At 32.8% G+C, this 17,066-nt stretch overlaps 1 protein-coding gene across 6 annotated transcripts; it reads right to left on the minus strand.

Annotated features, from left to right (window-relative positions):
• Positions 1-6,474: 6,474 nt before the first annotated feature.
• On the minus strand, positions 6,475-16,301 carry LOC109014245 (protein CYCLOPS-like). Of its 6 annotated transcripts, none has more exons than XM_018996627.2 (12): positions 15,800-16,298; positions 15,299-15,544; positions 13,792-13,847; positions 12,555-12,695; positions 12,282-12,339; positions 12,157-12,209; positions 11,278-11,972; positions 10,629-10,672; positions 10,477-10,522; positions 9,506-9,554; positions 8,988-9,116; positions 6,475-7,064 (listed from the first exon to the last, which is right to left on the minus strand). In XM_018996627.2, exons 2-12 carry the CDS (start codon positions 15,470-15,472, stop codon positions 6,938-6,940), a joined length of 1,572 nt encoding a protein of 523 aa, XP_018852172.1. In that variant the 5' UTR covers positions 15,473-15,544; positions 15,800-16,298; the 3' UTR covers positions 6,475-6,937. The 6 variants fall into 6 exon arrangements, with proteins under 6 accessions (XP_018852172.1, XP_018852173.1, XP_035550173.1 ...); XM_018996628.2 differs by having other exon boundaries at positions 12,282-12,330; positions 15,800-16,297; XM_035694280.1 differs by lacking the exon at positions 15,800-16,298 and adding an exon at positions 15,661-15,714.
• Positions 16,302-17,066: the final 765 nt, after the last annotated feature.

The following is a 17,066-nucleotide window of genomic DNA, read 5'->3' on the forward strand; positions in this document are numbered from 1 at the left end:
TATGCAAAAACCGAGATCTCAAGCTGGGTCTTTTATAACTCTCACCCCCTTGCCTTCCGCTCTGCTGGCCCCCCCACCCCACCGGTTTTTCTGAAGACTCCATTCTGCTTCTCTGGTAAAAAAAATTATTATAATAATAACGTGATAATGATGATCATGGAAATATATGCCTCCTCCCCTCTAAAGTTTTGTCCTTTTTCCTTTATGTGTCGGTGAATCTACATCGGTCTACTGTCATTCACGGAAAATAGCCAACCCGAATGGTTTCTAGTTTCTACCACACTTCCACGCACTGAATTACACGCAGAAAAGATCAAGACCATGGGATTCTTCAGTTTTTTACTTCTCTGTATTAATAATAGAATAATACAGTAAGGGAAAAAAAAAAGATCAATTCTTTTTTCTTTTTGTCTAACTTATTTTTCTTTTTTATATAATAAATTTTAAATAATTATATTATATAAGAAAATTAAGGCAGATATTTATGGCGTTGAAGGCTTTGCACTGCTTGTATCCTTATCATTTATTTATATACAGTTTGATATGCCGGTGATCCTTGGCCATTAATTTTGTTCTCTCACTCGAACTACTCGAAGAACGCCAGGATTCAAATCTCCCACTTGTTACTTCGAAAAATAAAATAAAATAAAATTATAAAAGGATATTTACTTTGTCAGATTTTATAAAAATAAAATTATAAAAGTGATATAATTTGATGATATGCTAAATATTTTAACTTTATAATTTGACGTACCAGTCAGATCAATTTATGAATTTATTTTTATGAAATTTTTTTGTGATTAAAATTTATCACGTAGACGATAAATTATTTCAAAAAAATATTAAATATAATCGTAAAGTACATAAACGTCACACAATTTTATTAAAAAAATAGATAAATATGAAATTCATACAAAAAAATTTATTTTTTAATAATAAATCTTATTTTTTTCAAATAAAATATACGACACTTGCATGTGTTCATTGCATGATCTTCATGATGACCAATAATAACTAAAGATAGTCGGAAACCCCAAATGCAAGATTTATAAGAACTGTAATGCTTAAACTGCTGAAGGAACATGGATTCCTGTCTAGGCCATGGCTTTCGGGGTTCATCAACAGGGCAATGTCCCTTTCCTGTCCTTGGATCGAAGGGACACTCTAACAAGATACTTTGTTTATCCCATGTTTAACATCCTAAATTTTGTGTGCAACTGTAATCTTCTTTTTTATTTTTTCCTCACATAAATTAAATAATTTAATTATAATATATATATATATATATCTCTAATTCCCAGCTCAGGTGGAAGGTGTCAAATTCTCATGAAAATTAGTCCAATCATTTCTATAATTAAGGCTAGAGTTTCAACATTAAAGTCAGTGGTGTATTTCTCACTGATTTGTATATATATATATATATATATATATATATATATATATATATATAGATATTGGGGGGTTTCTGACTTTTTTGTACCACTGATTTTATGTTTTTGTTTTTGTTTTTCTTGGTGATGAAGAATGCTCGTAGAAACGGGTAGACCCACCTATCTTCATTCCAATAAAAAAGTTTGGCAAAAACCATTAATTGCCCACAAATTATGGCTTTTTATATTATGCCATTGCTTAAATCTCAAGTTTAGCCACCTATATTTTTTGGCCAAGTGCTCTTCCATTTCATCCTAATATTTGTGGGTTGAATAAATCTATTATACTACCTCATTTTGCTTTTTTATTTTGACCGCTCATGCATCTAATTTTTTTTTTTACTTACTGATTAAGAAAGTGATTATTAATGTATTGATGTATTTTTTATTTTTTAAAAATATTTTAAATATGTTAAAAAATATAATATAAAATAAAATAAAATTTGTACTAGTAGGCACATCCAACGGTCAAAGTTGGGCGGCACACTAACACTACCCTTGTGGGTTTGTAGATCCCTTTTTACCGATCTTCTCTCTTTGAATTAAATACATTCTTTAGAGTCTCGAATGTGGATATTTCCCAAAAAAAAAAAATAACAAAGAAACGAATACGAAAAAAAAAGGAATATATATAAATTATTATTATTATTATTATAAAGTACGTATAATATAAAGTAAGGTTAACTTATGAGTTTATTTTAAAAAATTCTCTTGTGAGTAAAATATTTCTCACAGTGAATTAGTATGATCGTTCCCCTTTTTTCTATTTTATTTTCGATGAGAAATCATTTGAATAAGAGCTGATTCCCACTGATCTATTAATGAAGATGGAATTTAAATATTATAAAATTTATGAGATAAATTGAAAAATTATACTTTTATAGCTATAAAATATAATTTCTCCAACTGAATTTAAAAATCAATTAAAAGTAATAAATATTTTTCTTTAATTAGTATATCACAGCTGGAGAAAATTAATTAAAAAAAAAGGTGTTGGGCATGGGATGGGAGACTTTGACAATTGGCACAAGAAAGTTTAAAGTACCGAGAGTCGGATCTCATTGTTGGCTGGGAACATTAGACTTGGACCAAAACAGTATATATATATTTTTTAAATGTCCTTTTTTATATAAAAAAAAATATAATTTTATTGAATAGTAATGATTTGGATTTAAAATTAAATTAAATTATAAAGATGTGAGGATGTAATGGGTCAATAAAAAAAATTGAATAAACTATGAGATCATGACCTCCACATTAAGTTGACATTGAACACTATTTTGTACTAACTTACATGTTAACTATACACATCTCAGTTTTCACACTGCAAAACCTGTTCAATCAGAAGATTCAGTCAATCAATTATATATGAAAGTTGTATAAAAATTTTATAAAAATAAATTTATAAATTGATATGTTTTTATATAATATGTATGTTAGATTTATTTTATAATAAAAATAATTTTACAATCTGACGTATTACATCAAATCATATCAATTTGTGAATTTACTTTCATAAAATACATTTTTAGCTAAAATATTTCTCATTATAATATACGTATAACTTAAATTATATACTATGTTCCTACATGTTTTCATCATATTATGATGAAGCGATAGAATATGGCCCAGCAACCATTAGGTTAATTATTATCTTTTAAAATTATAAATATTAGAGTTACTCGATAATATCATATCAATAAATTAGGATAAAAATGAAGAGAAAGTGTAATAGATAACGAACATGATATACATGAATATATGTGTATGCATCTCATCACTGCATGAGGGAATATTTTTAAATGAAAAAAAATCTATTCATCATTATTATTATTTTTTATCACAATCCATCTCAATATCTCATAATGTGACATTAAATAATAAATTTATAAATAAAATATAATAAATAATCTCTATTCATCTAATATCAAATCATGAGATGATAAGAAGATGATAAAAATTAAAATGATAAATAACATTACTCTTTTTAAATGGTAGACAGGATAGATGGAGTTCTTGCCAGCAAATAAATTTTTCGTTTTATTTTTTGGATGAGCCTTACAATTATTAACAAAGGAAATTAAAAATCTGCTTATAAATTGATCATCACCGACATTATATATCTCAGACAACTTTATTCTTTAATTACTTTGGAACTGTCATGGAAGACATCATGCGCATGCAGCACTTTGCTTCTCCTTCAACCTAAGGAATATGAAGAGAATAATAAAATTAGTCCATGAATGAGAATGTTAGCTACTGTTCCCTGGTTCAGCATCTTGACTCTGAGTTGTTCAAGCTCTCTCTCTCTATATATATATATTATAAACATCAATATACTATATATATATATATATATATATATTATTATATATATATACAGTCAGATCGGATGAAAAAAGATTAAAAAAACCACTTGGTTGAAATATATCAATTAAGGGAATAAGGTACTTTAGTTTAATTTTATAATGGTTTTATTGAGGATAATTGCTTGGTAAATGGATAAAATACACGAGTGGACAAACATCTAGCTATAGGTCAAATGAGTAACGTTATATATCAGTCACTATTCATTTCCACATCCTACACTTATAATTTTTTTTTTTAACAAGTGAAATGATCAAAATATCCTATATTTTATGCTCGATGAAAATTATCGATGATTATATATATATAACTTGAAATGGAGAGTAACCAGCTAATCCTCGAATCCATCTAGTTTTTTGATTTTTTTTTAACTGTACAAATTGTATATCTATCCTCATTTTGGTTGAACTTTAACAACTCCAACCGCGCGCATCTAATATTATGTTGAGGAAGAAAGATCACCATGAGTTCTTTTAGACCTTTCTCAATCCAATTGTCATCTCAATGGCATACAACACACATGCAGAATGATGATGGAGACCCAAAATACATAGATTGGATAGAACAGATCATGGAATGGCTTGCTATCTAGGTAGCTGCATTTATACAAAACAGTGACAAATTAACAAAAGTTTTACACATGTTTACAAATATTGGTGCAGTTTATAATAATAAGCCGGAAAGGGTTTCGAGTATATGGACAAAAGACAGATGACAGATGGCATAGTCGAAAAGGAGAGAACGAAAGATCAAAAGAGACCACAGGATCAGCTGGGCTGATCGCTGCTGTAGGCAAAGGATATATAAACGCGTCGAAAGGGATTATCTTTGGCAAGTAACATGACGTCGGGGGCCAAGAAAAAAGGCTCCACATGGCTTTCATGCCCCTCCATGTGATGCTTGTTTACTATGATTGTGCCGTTGCTATGGCTACTCTCTAATAATTCCCATCATTTTTAGGCAAAAACCCAACTCCGTGTTGACTGAGGCATTTTTGCATTTATTCTATTTTGTCCTGCAAAGTCATATATGTACGCATGCAATTGGGTACGTACAAAGAGGAAGGTGAGGAGAAACTTGCATACCATTACACATACCATGAGGGGAGAATTAGGTAGTAAATATTTTTATATATTTTTATGCCTATGCTGTCGGCTGTTAGAAATTTCAATAAAAATTAGATAAAAAAGAAGGTTCCTGATTAATTTAATAATCTTTGGTTGTGGGACCTTTTTGTTTGAACATTGTATTTATAATTTCATATTTTAAAATATTTTGTTGATGGGGGGCTCTGTGGATTGACTTTCTAAAGTTCAATATAATGTTTGAAGTTGGGTGAAGAGCCAAATTCATCCATCTTTAGAAACTGATTAGCACGTATGAACTTTTTATTGCTTTTCGATTTGTCCTTCAAGATTGACCAAATACAATTATGAAATCTAGAAGAGAAATACTTTAGTTACAAAAGAATTATATAAAAGTAAATCTATAAACTAACGTGACTTGATGCAGTACGTCAGATTATAAAATTACTTTTAGTGTAAAATAGATCTAACGGATCACGTGAAGTAACGTCAATTTGTAAATTTATTTTTATGTAATCTCTTTATATCTATAACAGTTCTCTTCAAAAAAAATGACAGTTGGGTTCCTTCCTTCACTTAAACTAAAACAGGCCTCTCTTACAAAGTTATAATTTTTCCGGTCTGAATCCATAGACAGCCCCACGTACATAGATACGATATATAACCCAAACCCGAAGGGCCGAAACATAGGAACATCCCCGGGGGAATGGTTGTACGGCATGATAGACAACAGAGGAATGTGATCTTGGAGCCAAAATAGCATAAATATGGATGATGTTAAAACAGATTGATCAAAACCAAAGAGAAATGATCACAATAGGTGAACTCTACAATAAGATGGAAGTAAGGGCAGAAATGTCATTTTGTTGGCTTTTCCACGTGTAATCACCATGTGGCATATAGTTAATCTACAGTGCTTCGACATGTTATCGTTCCGTCAAGGATGGACAGAGTTTTTAAGAACACTGGCATTGGCCTAGTCAAATAACAGTGCTTAGCCAAATTTTGGCTAAGTAGCTCAAAAATAGTCTGTATTAAAGTAGTCAAAACTCCAAAGCTAACTTCACTTTTGAGCTATGATAAATCTATCCCTTTATCTAAATTTGGCCAGCCATTATTATCTCCAAAACAATATTTTATTCTAAAAATATTCTCAATGGCTACTATTGGACAATTAGGTAGAGAAAAAAAATAGTTGGGAAACAATAATTTTTAGCAAAAATTAAATTACTAGTTAATATACAGAGTGTATTTGTAAAATATATATAAAAAAATATTATTAAAATATATAATATTATATTATTATTTTGACTTTTGGATGGATAGTTCAATTTAGATTAACCTTTCTAATGGTTCAGCCAAAATCTTAACTTTTAGTCAAATTTTAGATTTGGCAATGGCTGGACCATTGTCAATACTCTTTTAACATATGGACTTCATTCACAATCATGCCTAGTACAAGTGGTTATGGCTAAAAAAATGTATCAGGGTACTAAAGTCCAAACCCGAGTAATCCATAGCACAAGGAGTGTTTGAACAAGTCACTCAACATACACGAATGACTGAAAATGACAAATTCAAGATAAATTCCATTGCCAATGCTTTTAACAGATGGACTTCATTCACAATCATGCCTAGTACAAGTGGTTATGGCTAAAAAATGTACAGGGTACTAAAGTCCAAACCCAAGTAATCCATAGCACAAGGAGTGTTTGAACAAGTCACTCAACATATACCAACGACTGAAAATGACAAATTCAAGATAAATAATAACATTGCTCATTAGGATCGCAATCATGGTTAGATTTTTCCAGATAAAATGTCTAGAATGGAATGTAAAGATGCATGCATACGTTTATATTTAGCAAACAAGTTTGCCAATCATTCTTTACTGGTACATCAAGATCTGGCTTGCTCTTGTCTATCCTATAGATAATCGGCTTTGGATTTGTGCGCACCTAACTTGAATCTTCACAAATGGCTGTTGCTTTGCTTAAAACTCTGCTGCTTCACAAAATATTTTAGCCAAGGTTGATATTTAGTAGCTAAATCACTTTAACATAGCTTGTCACTTACTGAAACGATCCTCTCTATTTCTTCTAGAAGGCGCTCTTTTTCATCCACCAATTCCTCATTCTTCTTCTGAAGCTCTTCTATCTGCTTTGTTTGCTCCGAGTCCTTCCTGAGAGTTTATAGTACACTAGTATAAAACTAGAGAAATTCCGCCATTTGTTTGACAACCAATGTGAAAGTTGAGATTCCTGTAATGGCTAAGCATAATACAGGAGAAGAAATCTGATTGTACTTCAATTCAATCAAAAGCTATCAAGTGCCACCACGCCACCCTGACAGTGAGTCACACTTTGCTTGACATGGCATTTCTAAATATTGGAGAATAATGCAGTGTACTGTAGGTTTGGTGTTGAAGTATGTGCAAAAATTTCAAGCTTCAAACTATAGAAAGGTTATTTGTTATGCATAAAGATCAATAACAAGGAGTTGAAGCTCATGCAGGTCATTGGAGAGAAGGAACTGCATCACATGCATTGCATCTCCATTCCCAAGAATTTTGGATAAAGCTTCATATACAGACACGAATCTTCATTCCCTAGTTTATATTTTACTAATGACCTCTTCTTGCTTAGCAGATGATAATTTCAGTTCTTAAATATTACGATATAGAATTTTAATCCATCTCATAAAGAAACCTATCATAGTTCTAATCCTCCCTCATTAGGAGAATACCCAACAGTGGTTCTAAATACTTAAATCTCTAGTTCTAACATATAACATTAAAAAGTCTGACAATTAGGAAGTATAACATTGGTCTTAACTAAAGAACTGCACATCTTATTCCTGGTTTCATCGTATAGCAACTTGACTCCACCAAGAGATATTCAACCAATCTGCTTGGTGGGAGACCAGCTTAAAGCTCACTAGCTTCACCTCCCTATGCATATGTTAAGAACAGAAAGAATCAACATCGTTCTTAAATTAGCTGTTTACTTATCAAAAAACAACAGAAAGAATCAAAGGTATCAGCCAGCTGAAATGCTCTCCCCAAGCTTTTATCTTCCATGATATACGAACACAAAGACTCTGACCGTACTATCTGCCTCATCCATAAAAAACCAGTCCACCTATAGTAAGAAAAAGAATTGTACTGAATCTTTTGCAGCAACTGAATGGACAGAGTGCAATCTTTTATCCCAGTCAGATCCCTTTGACTATAAATTTAGGCCCCTGTATATGTTTGTTGTGGACTAAAGCCTTATATGAGGAGCCACTGAACTTATTTTTATTTCAATAGTTAATGGGGTTATCAAATAGGCCCCTAGTTAAGCCAAAGGGAAAATTACTCTCAAAATACGAAGCCTCAGTAGTTGCAGTCATGATCACGTGCATTAGATGATTCTCGTGAACTAAAGAAGAGAATCTTTTCTTGCACCAAGCATGGAAAGTAAAAGGGTGGTAATCATAATAACTACATTCATAGCACGCCTTTTCCATAGGTGAAGATATAACTTGTATGGTTTCCAGAAATAAAAACCTATCATCTGGATTGCAGAACAGAATCTCTATTTTCTTTGACTCTGCGGTCATTTACACACGTATTATAGATATATATGTTCCACAAGAATTAGATGTTCACAATCACGTACTGAGGGCAGGAGTTATTTTGGTAAAGTGGAAACCTACACAAACAGCCCTTAGATTTTCTTGGAAGGTGGACATAATTAAAAAAGAGAAATGTTACTAATATGGGTAAGCATACTTGCTAACTCTACATGGTGTCTGTTTGATTTCATTTGCTAGAATTCAAGTAAGACTATGACTTTAAAGTTTATATGTTTGTCAAAACATGCTGTCTATAGGCACATCATTGACTCTACTGTTTTCTGATTCAAAGGATTTGAAACTCCACTGAATCTTAGGAAATCCGTAAAGAACAATTCGAAGCATTGTATTTGTAAAATACTAGGCATGTTCACCAATTTCAACAAATAAGTTTGCGTTGAATAAAGAAGCAATATAGTCTTGAGCATTAGATTAGTAAGCATTATATCTCGAGTGTAAGAAAATAAATGTTCCATTTTCTCGTTACCTATTCATGAAGGATAAGTTGAGTTTGAGTGACCGCACTTCCTTCTCAAGGTTTTCACACCGCTTCAAGACAGATTGCACATCTGATGGAATTGCTGGTGTCAAATTCCTTTCCTTTGCCTCCGCCATCCTGCATCATCAAGAAATCAATATGAACCAGCAATTGCCAGCTGTAGTACTAACAGACAATTATATATTCTCAGGTTGCTGGCAAGAATGAGCTCGATATAAATTATTGGCCTACTTCCTTCGTGTGTGTCTGTATGTGCTCCTTCGTGTGTGTTTGTATGTGCGCATTCATGTGCTTTGAAATGTATCTCATTAATTTCAACAATGCTTCTTGTATGGGAAATACAGAAGTTATAATAAAATAAATAATATAGCTATCTAATTAAATCAATGATACTAAAGATAGAAAACAAAAAGAGAAAAAGAAAAGACCATGAAACTTAGAAAGAAAAGATAACTTTAAAAGGAAGAGGATACTCTTCCCAAAGTTGTAGAGTTTGTTTTACGTACTTTCTTGATCGCTCCACCCTTCGCTTTTTTGTAGAGTCCCCCTTGTCCACTGTACAACTTTTGTTTGTTAGATATTATATGAGTGCATAATCGTTACTCTACCACTTCTGTGAAATGGAAGTTTTCCATGTAGTGGTAGCATCAAGATAAGCATACTAATGAAAACAAGCACACACACAAAAACAAACGCGCGCACACACTAATCTCTCATGAAAACGTATGAATACCTTGATTCCATTTTGCAGTCAGTCAAATATGTCAAAAATGGTTTTTAAAGCTTCCCTCAAGCATAAACATTAGCAATTTGAATGTGAGCGTTGCATTTCAGAAAGTAAAGCAAGCTAAACATGCCATGTGATATTGTGTAAAAAAAAAGCCACTGCATGTTTGGAAGAGACAGAGTTCATATCAATTTCATTGCATGCATGATATTATGTGTAGAGTTGCAACAAATATGCTTTTAATTTATTATTTTTTGAAATAAGTCGTCAATGAAATAATATCAACAAATCAAGAGTGAAGAAGGAAGTGTCCATAAGTATTCAGGGAACCAGAAAAATTTCCAAGCAGAAACTCATTGCTTAGATTTTGACAAAGTACAGATCAAAATTCTGACCAATCGTACCATCCATTTAAAACTGCCACAATATGGTTTTCATACCCCACCAATAGTCTCTTTTTCTTTTTCCTTTTCTCTTAGTAAGCTATGCCATGGGCCCATCAGACCACGACTTCATTCTCAACTCCATTTTCCACCATGGGACTGTGTTTCATTTAATCATCTCAGGAATACAGAGAGGTCAACCAATGCATTGTATGATTATTTAAAGATACAGCACAATCAGGCTTATGCTGTGGGAACATATACAATTGCTTTGGCAAATAAAATTCTGTCCTATTAAATTTACCGAGTACATATAAAAGGAAGACCTAATGTTCATTCTTGTGAAGTTTTAAACATAGTTGATCACCTGAACCTGCTGAAGTCACAGATCCATATCGGACTAAACTTCCCCTCTGCGTCAGATGCACAGAAAAAAAACAAAGTAAAATAAAACTGTGTAAGGCATTTCCCCAAGATCTTTAAGCAAATACTTCCTGTTATCCAAGAATAAGTATATACCTTTCGATCTTCTTTCAAAGTGTCAATTATCCGTTCTCTGATTTCTGCAGTTACACAAGAATACAAACTTGATTATCTGAATGTATAGTTCTTCCATCTGGTCCAGGAAGGGGAGAAAAGAAAAAGAAACAGTATAATGTGTTGGTGTAGTAGGAGGCACACAATCTTTAAATTTCAAATGTTGTTCTCACAGAAAATATTCATGTTCATGTTGAGAGCTTCAAATGATTCAGAGTGCACTCTTTCATTCAAAGTGACAGATTCAATTATGTAACACATCCCCAGTGACCCTCGAAAACTTATTTTTCTGCATCAAAAACTTGAAATTAATGTCAAGAATTGCATCAGAAATTCCTAATTAGAGGCAGCACCATGTGCTAATAATCTAGTAAGCCCCCTTTACCAATTTTGACAAATGACAACAATGATCATTTTATAAACGAATGAACCAATAAATTCCATCCCAGTGATGAAGAAACAAGAAAACAAAACATATACCTGCATGAAGGAAATACACTGATGCCATAAAACATATTACTTGTAAAATAAATAACAGAGTCATGAATGCTGAAGGAGAATGATGATGACAGGATGACTAGCAATTGTTTAAATCAACCTATGCCTATTTACCGTCGTGTGGATCATATACCTTTGGCTTTAGTGCCATTTTCTGAACTCCTACTATTTCCAACTTGTTTCCTCGAGCTCTCACAAATGCTTAGAGTTTGACTTGAATTGCTAGGCCCATCACATGCATCTAAACCAGATGAAACTACTGGTGCAGCAGCAGAAGATTCACTTTGGGAAGGTTCTTGAGAAGCTCTACTCAGCTGCATTTGGTTTGTGGGATTTACAAAACCATCCATGTCAAGGTCTATGGATTCTTCAACTGCAAGTAAAATCCTAGAATCCTTAACTTGGACATGGGATGCTTCTTGAAAAGTTCTTGGTATTTCATTTAAATGATTGTTTTGCCCTTGATCGAAGCTACTGTTCACAACAATGTCACGACCATGATAAATCCCATTAGAGCTATCCATAACAGCTTCTTTTTCAATCTGGTTGCTAAGCTTCTTGCGTTCTAGCGTGCCCTTCAGCATACTCACAACGGAAGAAACTTTATCTATATCAGCCATTCGGGGGGTGGTGAAAGTCGATGAGGATGAATTTGAAGGAGACATGAATCTGCCCACTTGGTTGGGAATCTCACACGTCGAAAAGTCATTGAAACAATTTGAATTGGAAAATTCTTGTTTCAATGTATTGATGCTATGCCCAGAAGCATTCTGCATAACTTCCGTACCCATTGTTGTTTGAGCACTCTGCATGGCAGCATACCTCTTCCTGAAAAAACAAAGTTGATATATGATTCATCTCTAAATTAAAATAAATTCAAAAGAAAATAAAGCAAGAGTAATTTCAGACCCCAATGATCCCAGGCATGATTTCTATATCTAGTTAGCTACAAAATAAATTGAAATTTTCATGAATATGATTTTGACTGATGTAAGCACTACACAATAAATACCGCAACTCGGAAGATCGGCTTCTTGTCATAGGTTGAGAACTATGAAACCATGCCTGCATTAATAGTAAGATATCAGGAAAACATGAAGCTTTAGTGAAAATAAGATTCAAAAAGGAAAACCTAACCTTGGCCAAATATAAATCTGTAGTTTGCAATCCCTTTTCAACAGAATTCCTGACAAAACTGAAGTAAACTAAATCACTGAACATAATAAGCTCTATTGAGAAAATGTAGCACTAATAATTTTATTACTTTACAAAATCCTGAAGTATAATACTAATTATGGATGATTCAACCAGAAAACAATAATGGCTCTACTAACAGACCTAGCAACTCTGGGACCATGCAATACTACAAAATGGATAGGTACATTCATATTTAAAGGAAGCAGTAAGCACCTAATTGATTGTTGATGGAGGTCTCCAGAGATATTATCTGCCATAGAATTACTCTGTGGATGTAAATTATCGTTGCTTCTTTTCTTTTGTAGTATACCCACATGTTGCTGACTAGAAATACTGGCAAGTTCGGTGGATATCCTGAAAGTGCAATGAAATTGCAATAGAGTAATTATGTGCCAATATCAAGTACACTAGGTAGTTTAATAAACTATATAGAAAAGAAAAATGACTAAATACTTAGGAAAGCAAGGTTTAGAGAAGTAAAAGTAACTAAATGAATCTTATCAAACAGCTAGATGATCTTAATAGTCTAACTTTTGGTGACTTCCCATGGCTTACAAATGTTTTTTTTGTAAGTAATCTAATATTTTAGTAAAGAAATCAAAATTCATAGCTCAAGTACACAGGCCCCATGGCTTCAAATGTTTTTTCTAAAGATCAATTATCACTAGAGTGATGTTTACTTTAGGATACGGCTGTGTGGTTCTTAAACATGGCTGTATCGATGAGATATCATGATAGTCAAGAGAAGTAGAACTAGCACCAACGTAGACATCACTTAAGGTAGTATGGAGAAATATACAGAATTTAGTTCATCAGAAACTTTAACTCCAAAAATATTTAAAACCCAATAATAAGTAGATAATAAAGAGATTTGATGAGTGGAAAATTTTGGAACTGCAATTAATCTAATTTCAACTGCCATTTGGACTGTAGAGGACATGAAACTTGAAGTATACATTTTTCCATCATTTGGACTTTCTTATACTCTATTTCTGATTAAACAAATGGTCATATTAAAATATGAAACAGCTGGGCAGATAGCAGCTACACATAATTCAAAGGAAAATAAGTTATCATGTTGTTGCTAATTTTTATGTAATTCTATGGTGAAACAGTTATACAAGCCTGAACGTAACTAGTCTAATCCTATATCATTAGGAAAAGGTAGCTTCCAAATGTTAAAGTACTTCAAAATTTTCTAATCAAAGTTCTGGAAAATTATTGTTATGATTGTTGGCACTGTTGTTTTTAATATTATCGTGCATGTAGAATCTACAATGGCCTTCGATCAATTAAAAAGCATGTTTCCCTCCATTATTGTGGGATAAAGAGACAAAAAAAAGAACATTCACAAACAAGAATCGCAGGAATTGCTTCAGTAAGTCACCGATGTCCATACTGCATATAAGATGTACTCAATCCATGAGTTCTCTGTTGATAGCCTACTCACCTCCTTGATGCTTGCCGAGTACGATGTGTGATGCTTGATGAGTTGTTGGCATTGTTCTGAAAATAGATATACAAGAATGTAAGGAAAAAGTAATCGGGAAAGGGAGGAAATAAAAAGCATGATATATTCGACCACAAAGTCACAACCATGAAAATTTCAAGGTAGATTATGATCATTGGATGATGAACTACAGAAAGTCCATATTTAGTAGTCCAATTATATAATATCCATTCACATGTTTTCATTCTTTCACTATTTCCAGACAAGGTTTAAGCTGATACAAGCCTGCAGTGATCATATCAATCATCTCATCTAATTTGGTCCAATACTCATCAAAACTTCTACAGCTTTCCATGGTTCTTAAGTCCAAAAAGTATCAATGATAAGTAAATTAATGGATCTAGAAATTTCAAAGGCTAAAACCGACTTTGGTTAAATCCATCGAAAAGAAAAAAAATGCATACTCCTGTTTAGAGCTTCAAAGTGGATTCAATGTCTGCCAAGTCTATTTGACAAGAGGTAGATGACAAAAGTATTCTCACGACTGATACTTGAAAAAGGCTTTAAATTCTGTTTTGCTTAACAACTGGAAAATGATCTTGATGCTTCACCTTGCAAGGCCAGGGTGATCCTCAGTTAAAATTTCACAATTATGAGTCTAAAGGACCATCCGCAATTGCTGCACAACTATGCTGCAATTAATATCCTATGGAGGTGAAGACTCACACTCAGTTGCTAGTTGTCTTATTTGTAGTACTTCACAGAGCAATACAAGAAAAGTTTGGATTGTAGAGAAAATGCAAAAAGATTAAAAAAAAAAATTATAGAACAAGAAATGAGGATGGCATCATTTACAAAGGAATGGCTTGAACTGCTCCCTACATCCAAAATGCTTCAAGAAAAATGTGTCACAATCCTCTAGACTCACAATTTTTAGGGGTCATTGGACTAGGAAAAATTTTCCTTGAATTACCCGAGGTGCACTTGCTGAAAACTCCTTGCCGAGAGCCTGTGCACCTCGGGATTAGTCGGGACTTTGTTCCGGACACCCGGTGGCAATAAAAAAAGGGTTCCTTTCAAAGTGGGTGCATTACTTCAGTAAATTACAAGCAACAATATTAGTCCATCTGATTAACACAATAGTAAAGCTCATATCCACCAAGAAACTAATAGGATAATAGCACTAAGTTTAAGACAGTTGTTTGCATCCCCTTGATATTTAAATCTGACATATGGTTGTCATTTTCTATACTACTTTTCCTACAAAAATCAAACGTAATCTGAATGAACTGCATGGAGTAGCATTTTCCCCCTTTATTCCCTCACAAAGAGTCACCAGTGTATAACTGAAGATAGTAACTGTGGTTAAAGGATTCAATAAAGCTTTAAAAACCATCACAGTGAATGATCCGACTGGTTTCTTCAACACTTTGATTGTGTCATGTTAAAATCCCAATTTGTAGTCAAGGAACAAAGTCATGAACAAGGATAAAAAAGCCCCACTTGCCTCTCCGTTTGTGAGCCAACATTTGAAGAGCTCCTCACTATCTGCATGTCGAAAGCTCTGAGAAAGGTTCTTAAATCCCAACATCTCCATGCTTGGTGCTGGGACTCCATTTGAGCTTTCCATGAAATATTTCAGGAAGATCTCCTCGCTTGAATTCCTATACAAGTCTTCCATCACCACGAAATGCCTTTCCCTCCACTCCTAGGAATTGTCTGATCCCAATTTGACCTCAAAGTCTGCTGATCACTGTCCAGTTACAAAAGATTCATCCTTAAGCTTCCCTTGTTTCCATTCTTAACCATATTTTCTTCTCCAAACAAGAAAATAAAAATAAGAAATCCCCTGAAAGGATTAATATCCACCTCTGTAAGTGGACTCTACCCTTGCCACCCCAACAAATAAACGAACTTTGTAAACTGAAAAACCATGAAAATCTTGAACTATATGATAAAAAATCTTGTTAAGAAAAAAAAAAAAATTGGCAAAAACATCGATACTCACAAACTTGAACTATGAGGAATCGTTGCTCCAACAATTTGCATATGAAACACGAAAAGCTTTGCCTCTAGAGTAAATAACAAGCCAAGCTTTCATCTTGTGATCAGCCGAAAATATGACCCCTTTATCAGCAATCAGTTGACAGTTGTACCCAGACTCTTTCCATTTTACACTTGAGACCAGCCGAGCATACACGGTTTACTCAACCTGACAAGTCCAATCTACTAATATTCTACCGCACAGGTGCGAATTCAGAATAGTCTCTCTTTTTTTTCTTTTTTACTTCAACAATTTTACAAACATACGGTGGGCAAATTAATAAAATATTCAAAGAGCGGCATCAAATAATTGTGGGTTTTCTTCAGATTCCACCATATCATAGTTTGTCTTTTTCTTGATTATGATTATGAAACGTAAATTTACGGCCGTAATCTAAATTTAAAAGGTTGAAAAAATAATGTAAAATGATCGATTAAACTCAGGTGGAATTGTTCAATTCAAGACGGAACAAAATACAATTAAAAAAAATAATAATAATAAGAATAATAATAATAATAATAATAAGATGAAAAGGAATTGAGTCTTCACCAAAGGTGGAGCAGAAGGTCGGTAAGAGCCATGAAAGAGACCCGTTTTTGGGATTTAAAAATTGTAGCCGTTGAGATGGCGCTTTCAAGGTTTGGGTGCTTATTGTCTACGGCCATCATACATCATACAAAAAGTATTATAAATAAATAAATGTAATTAAATAAATAAATCAATTAAGAAAGAATTTAGTCGCAAGCCATACGTTGATATGTCACATTAACAAAAAGTTCAAATTTTTAAATCTCTTATTTAATTTTTTTTTATCGTATTAGCATCATAAATGTGTCATTCACACAGAAATATAAATAAATACCCTTAAATTAATCGATTAATAATTTTTAACGAGATTAATAATTTTTTTAAAAAAAAATTGCATTAAGTGGTTTTTTAACTTGACCAATGTAAGAAATCAAAAGCACAGACGTTCGTGTGCGTGGCATGACTCAAGTTGATAAATTATAGCTTGAAAAGTCTAGTATAGGTAACTTACTAACTTCACACTTATATCAACGATTAATAATTTAATAACGTTTTTACGCTACATTTCATTCACGTATAATTTAATTTAAAAGATAAATTTTAAATTTTAAATTTTACGAATCAAATTATATTATGTGAACGAGGAATGAATTCAAGTAAGATAGATTCGTTCTACCGAAAATTTGATACCGAATGAGTACAG

Source organism: Juglans regia, chromosome 9, assembly GCF_001411555.2.
Source record: "Juglans regia cultivar Chandler chromosome 9, Walnut 2.0, whole genome shotgun sequence".
NCBI lineage: Eukaryota > Viridiplantae > Streptophyta > Magnoliopsida > Fagales > Juglandaceae > Juglans > Juglans regia.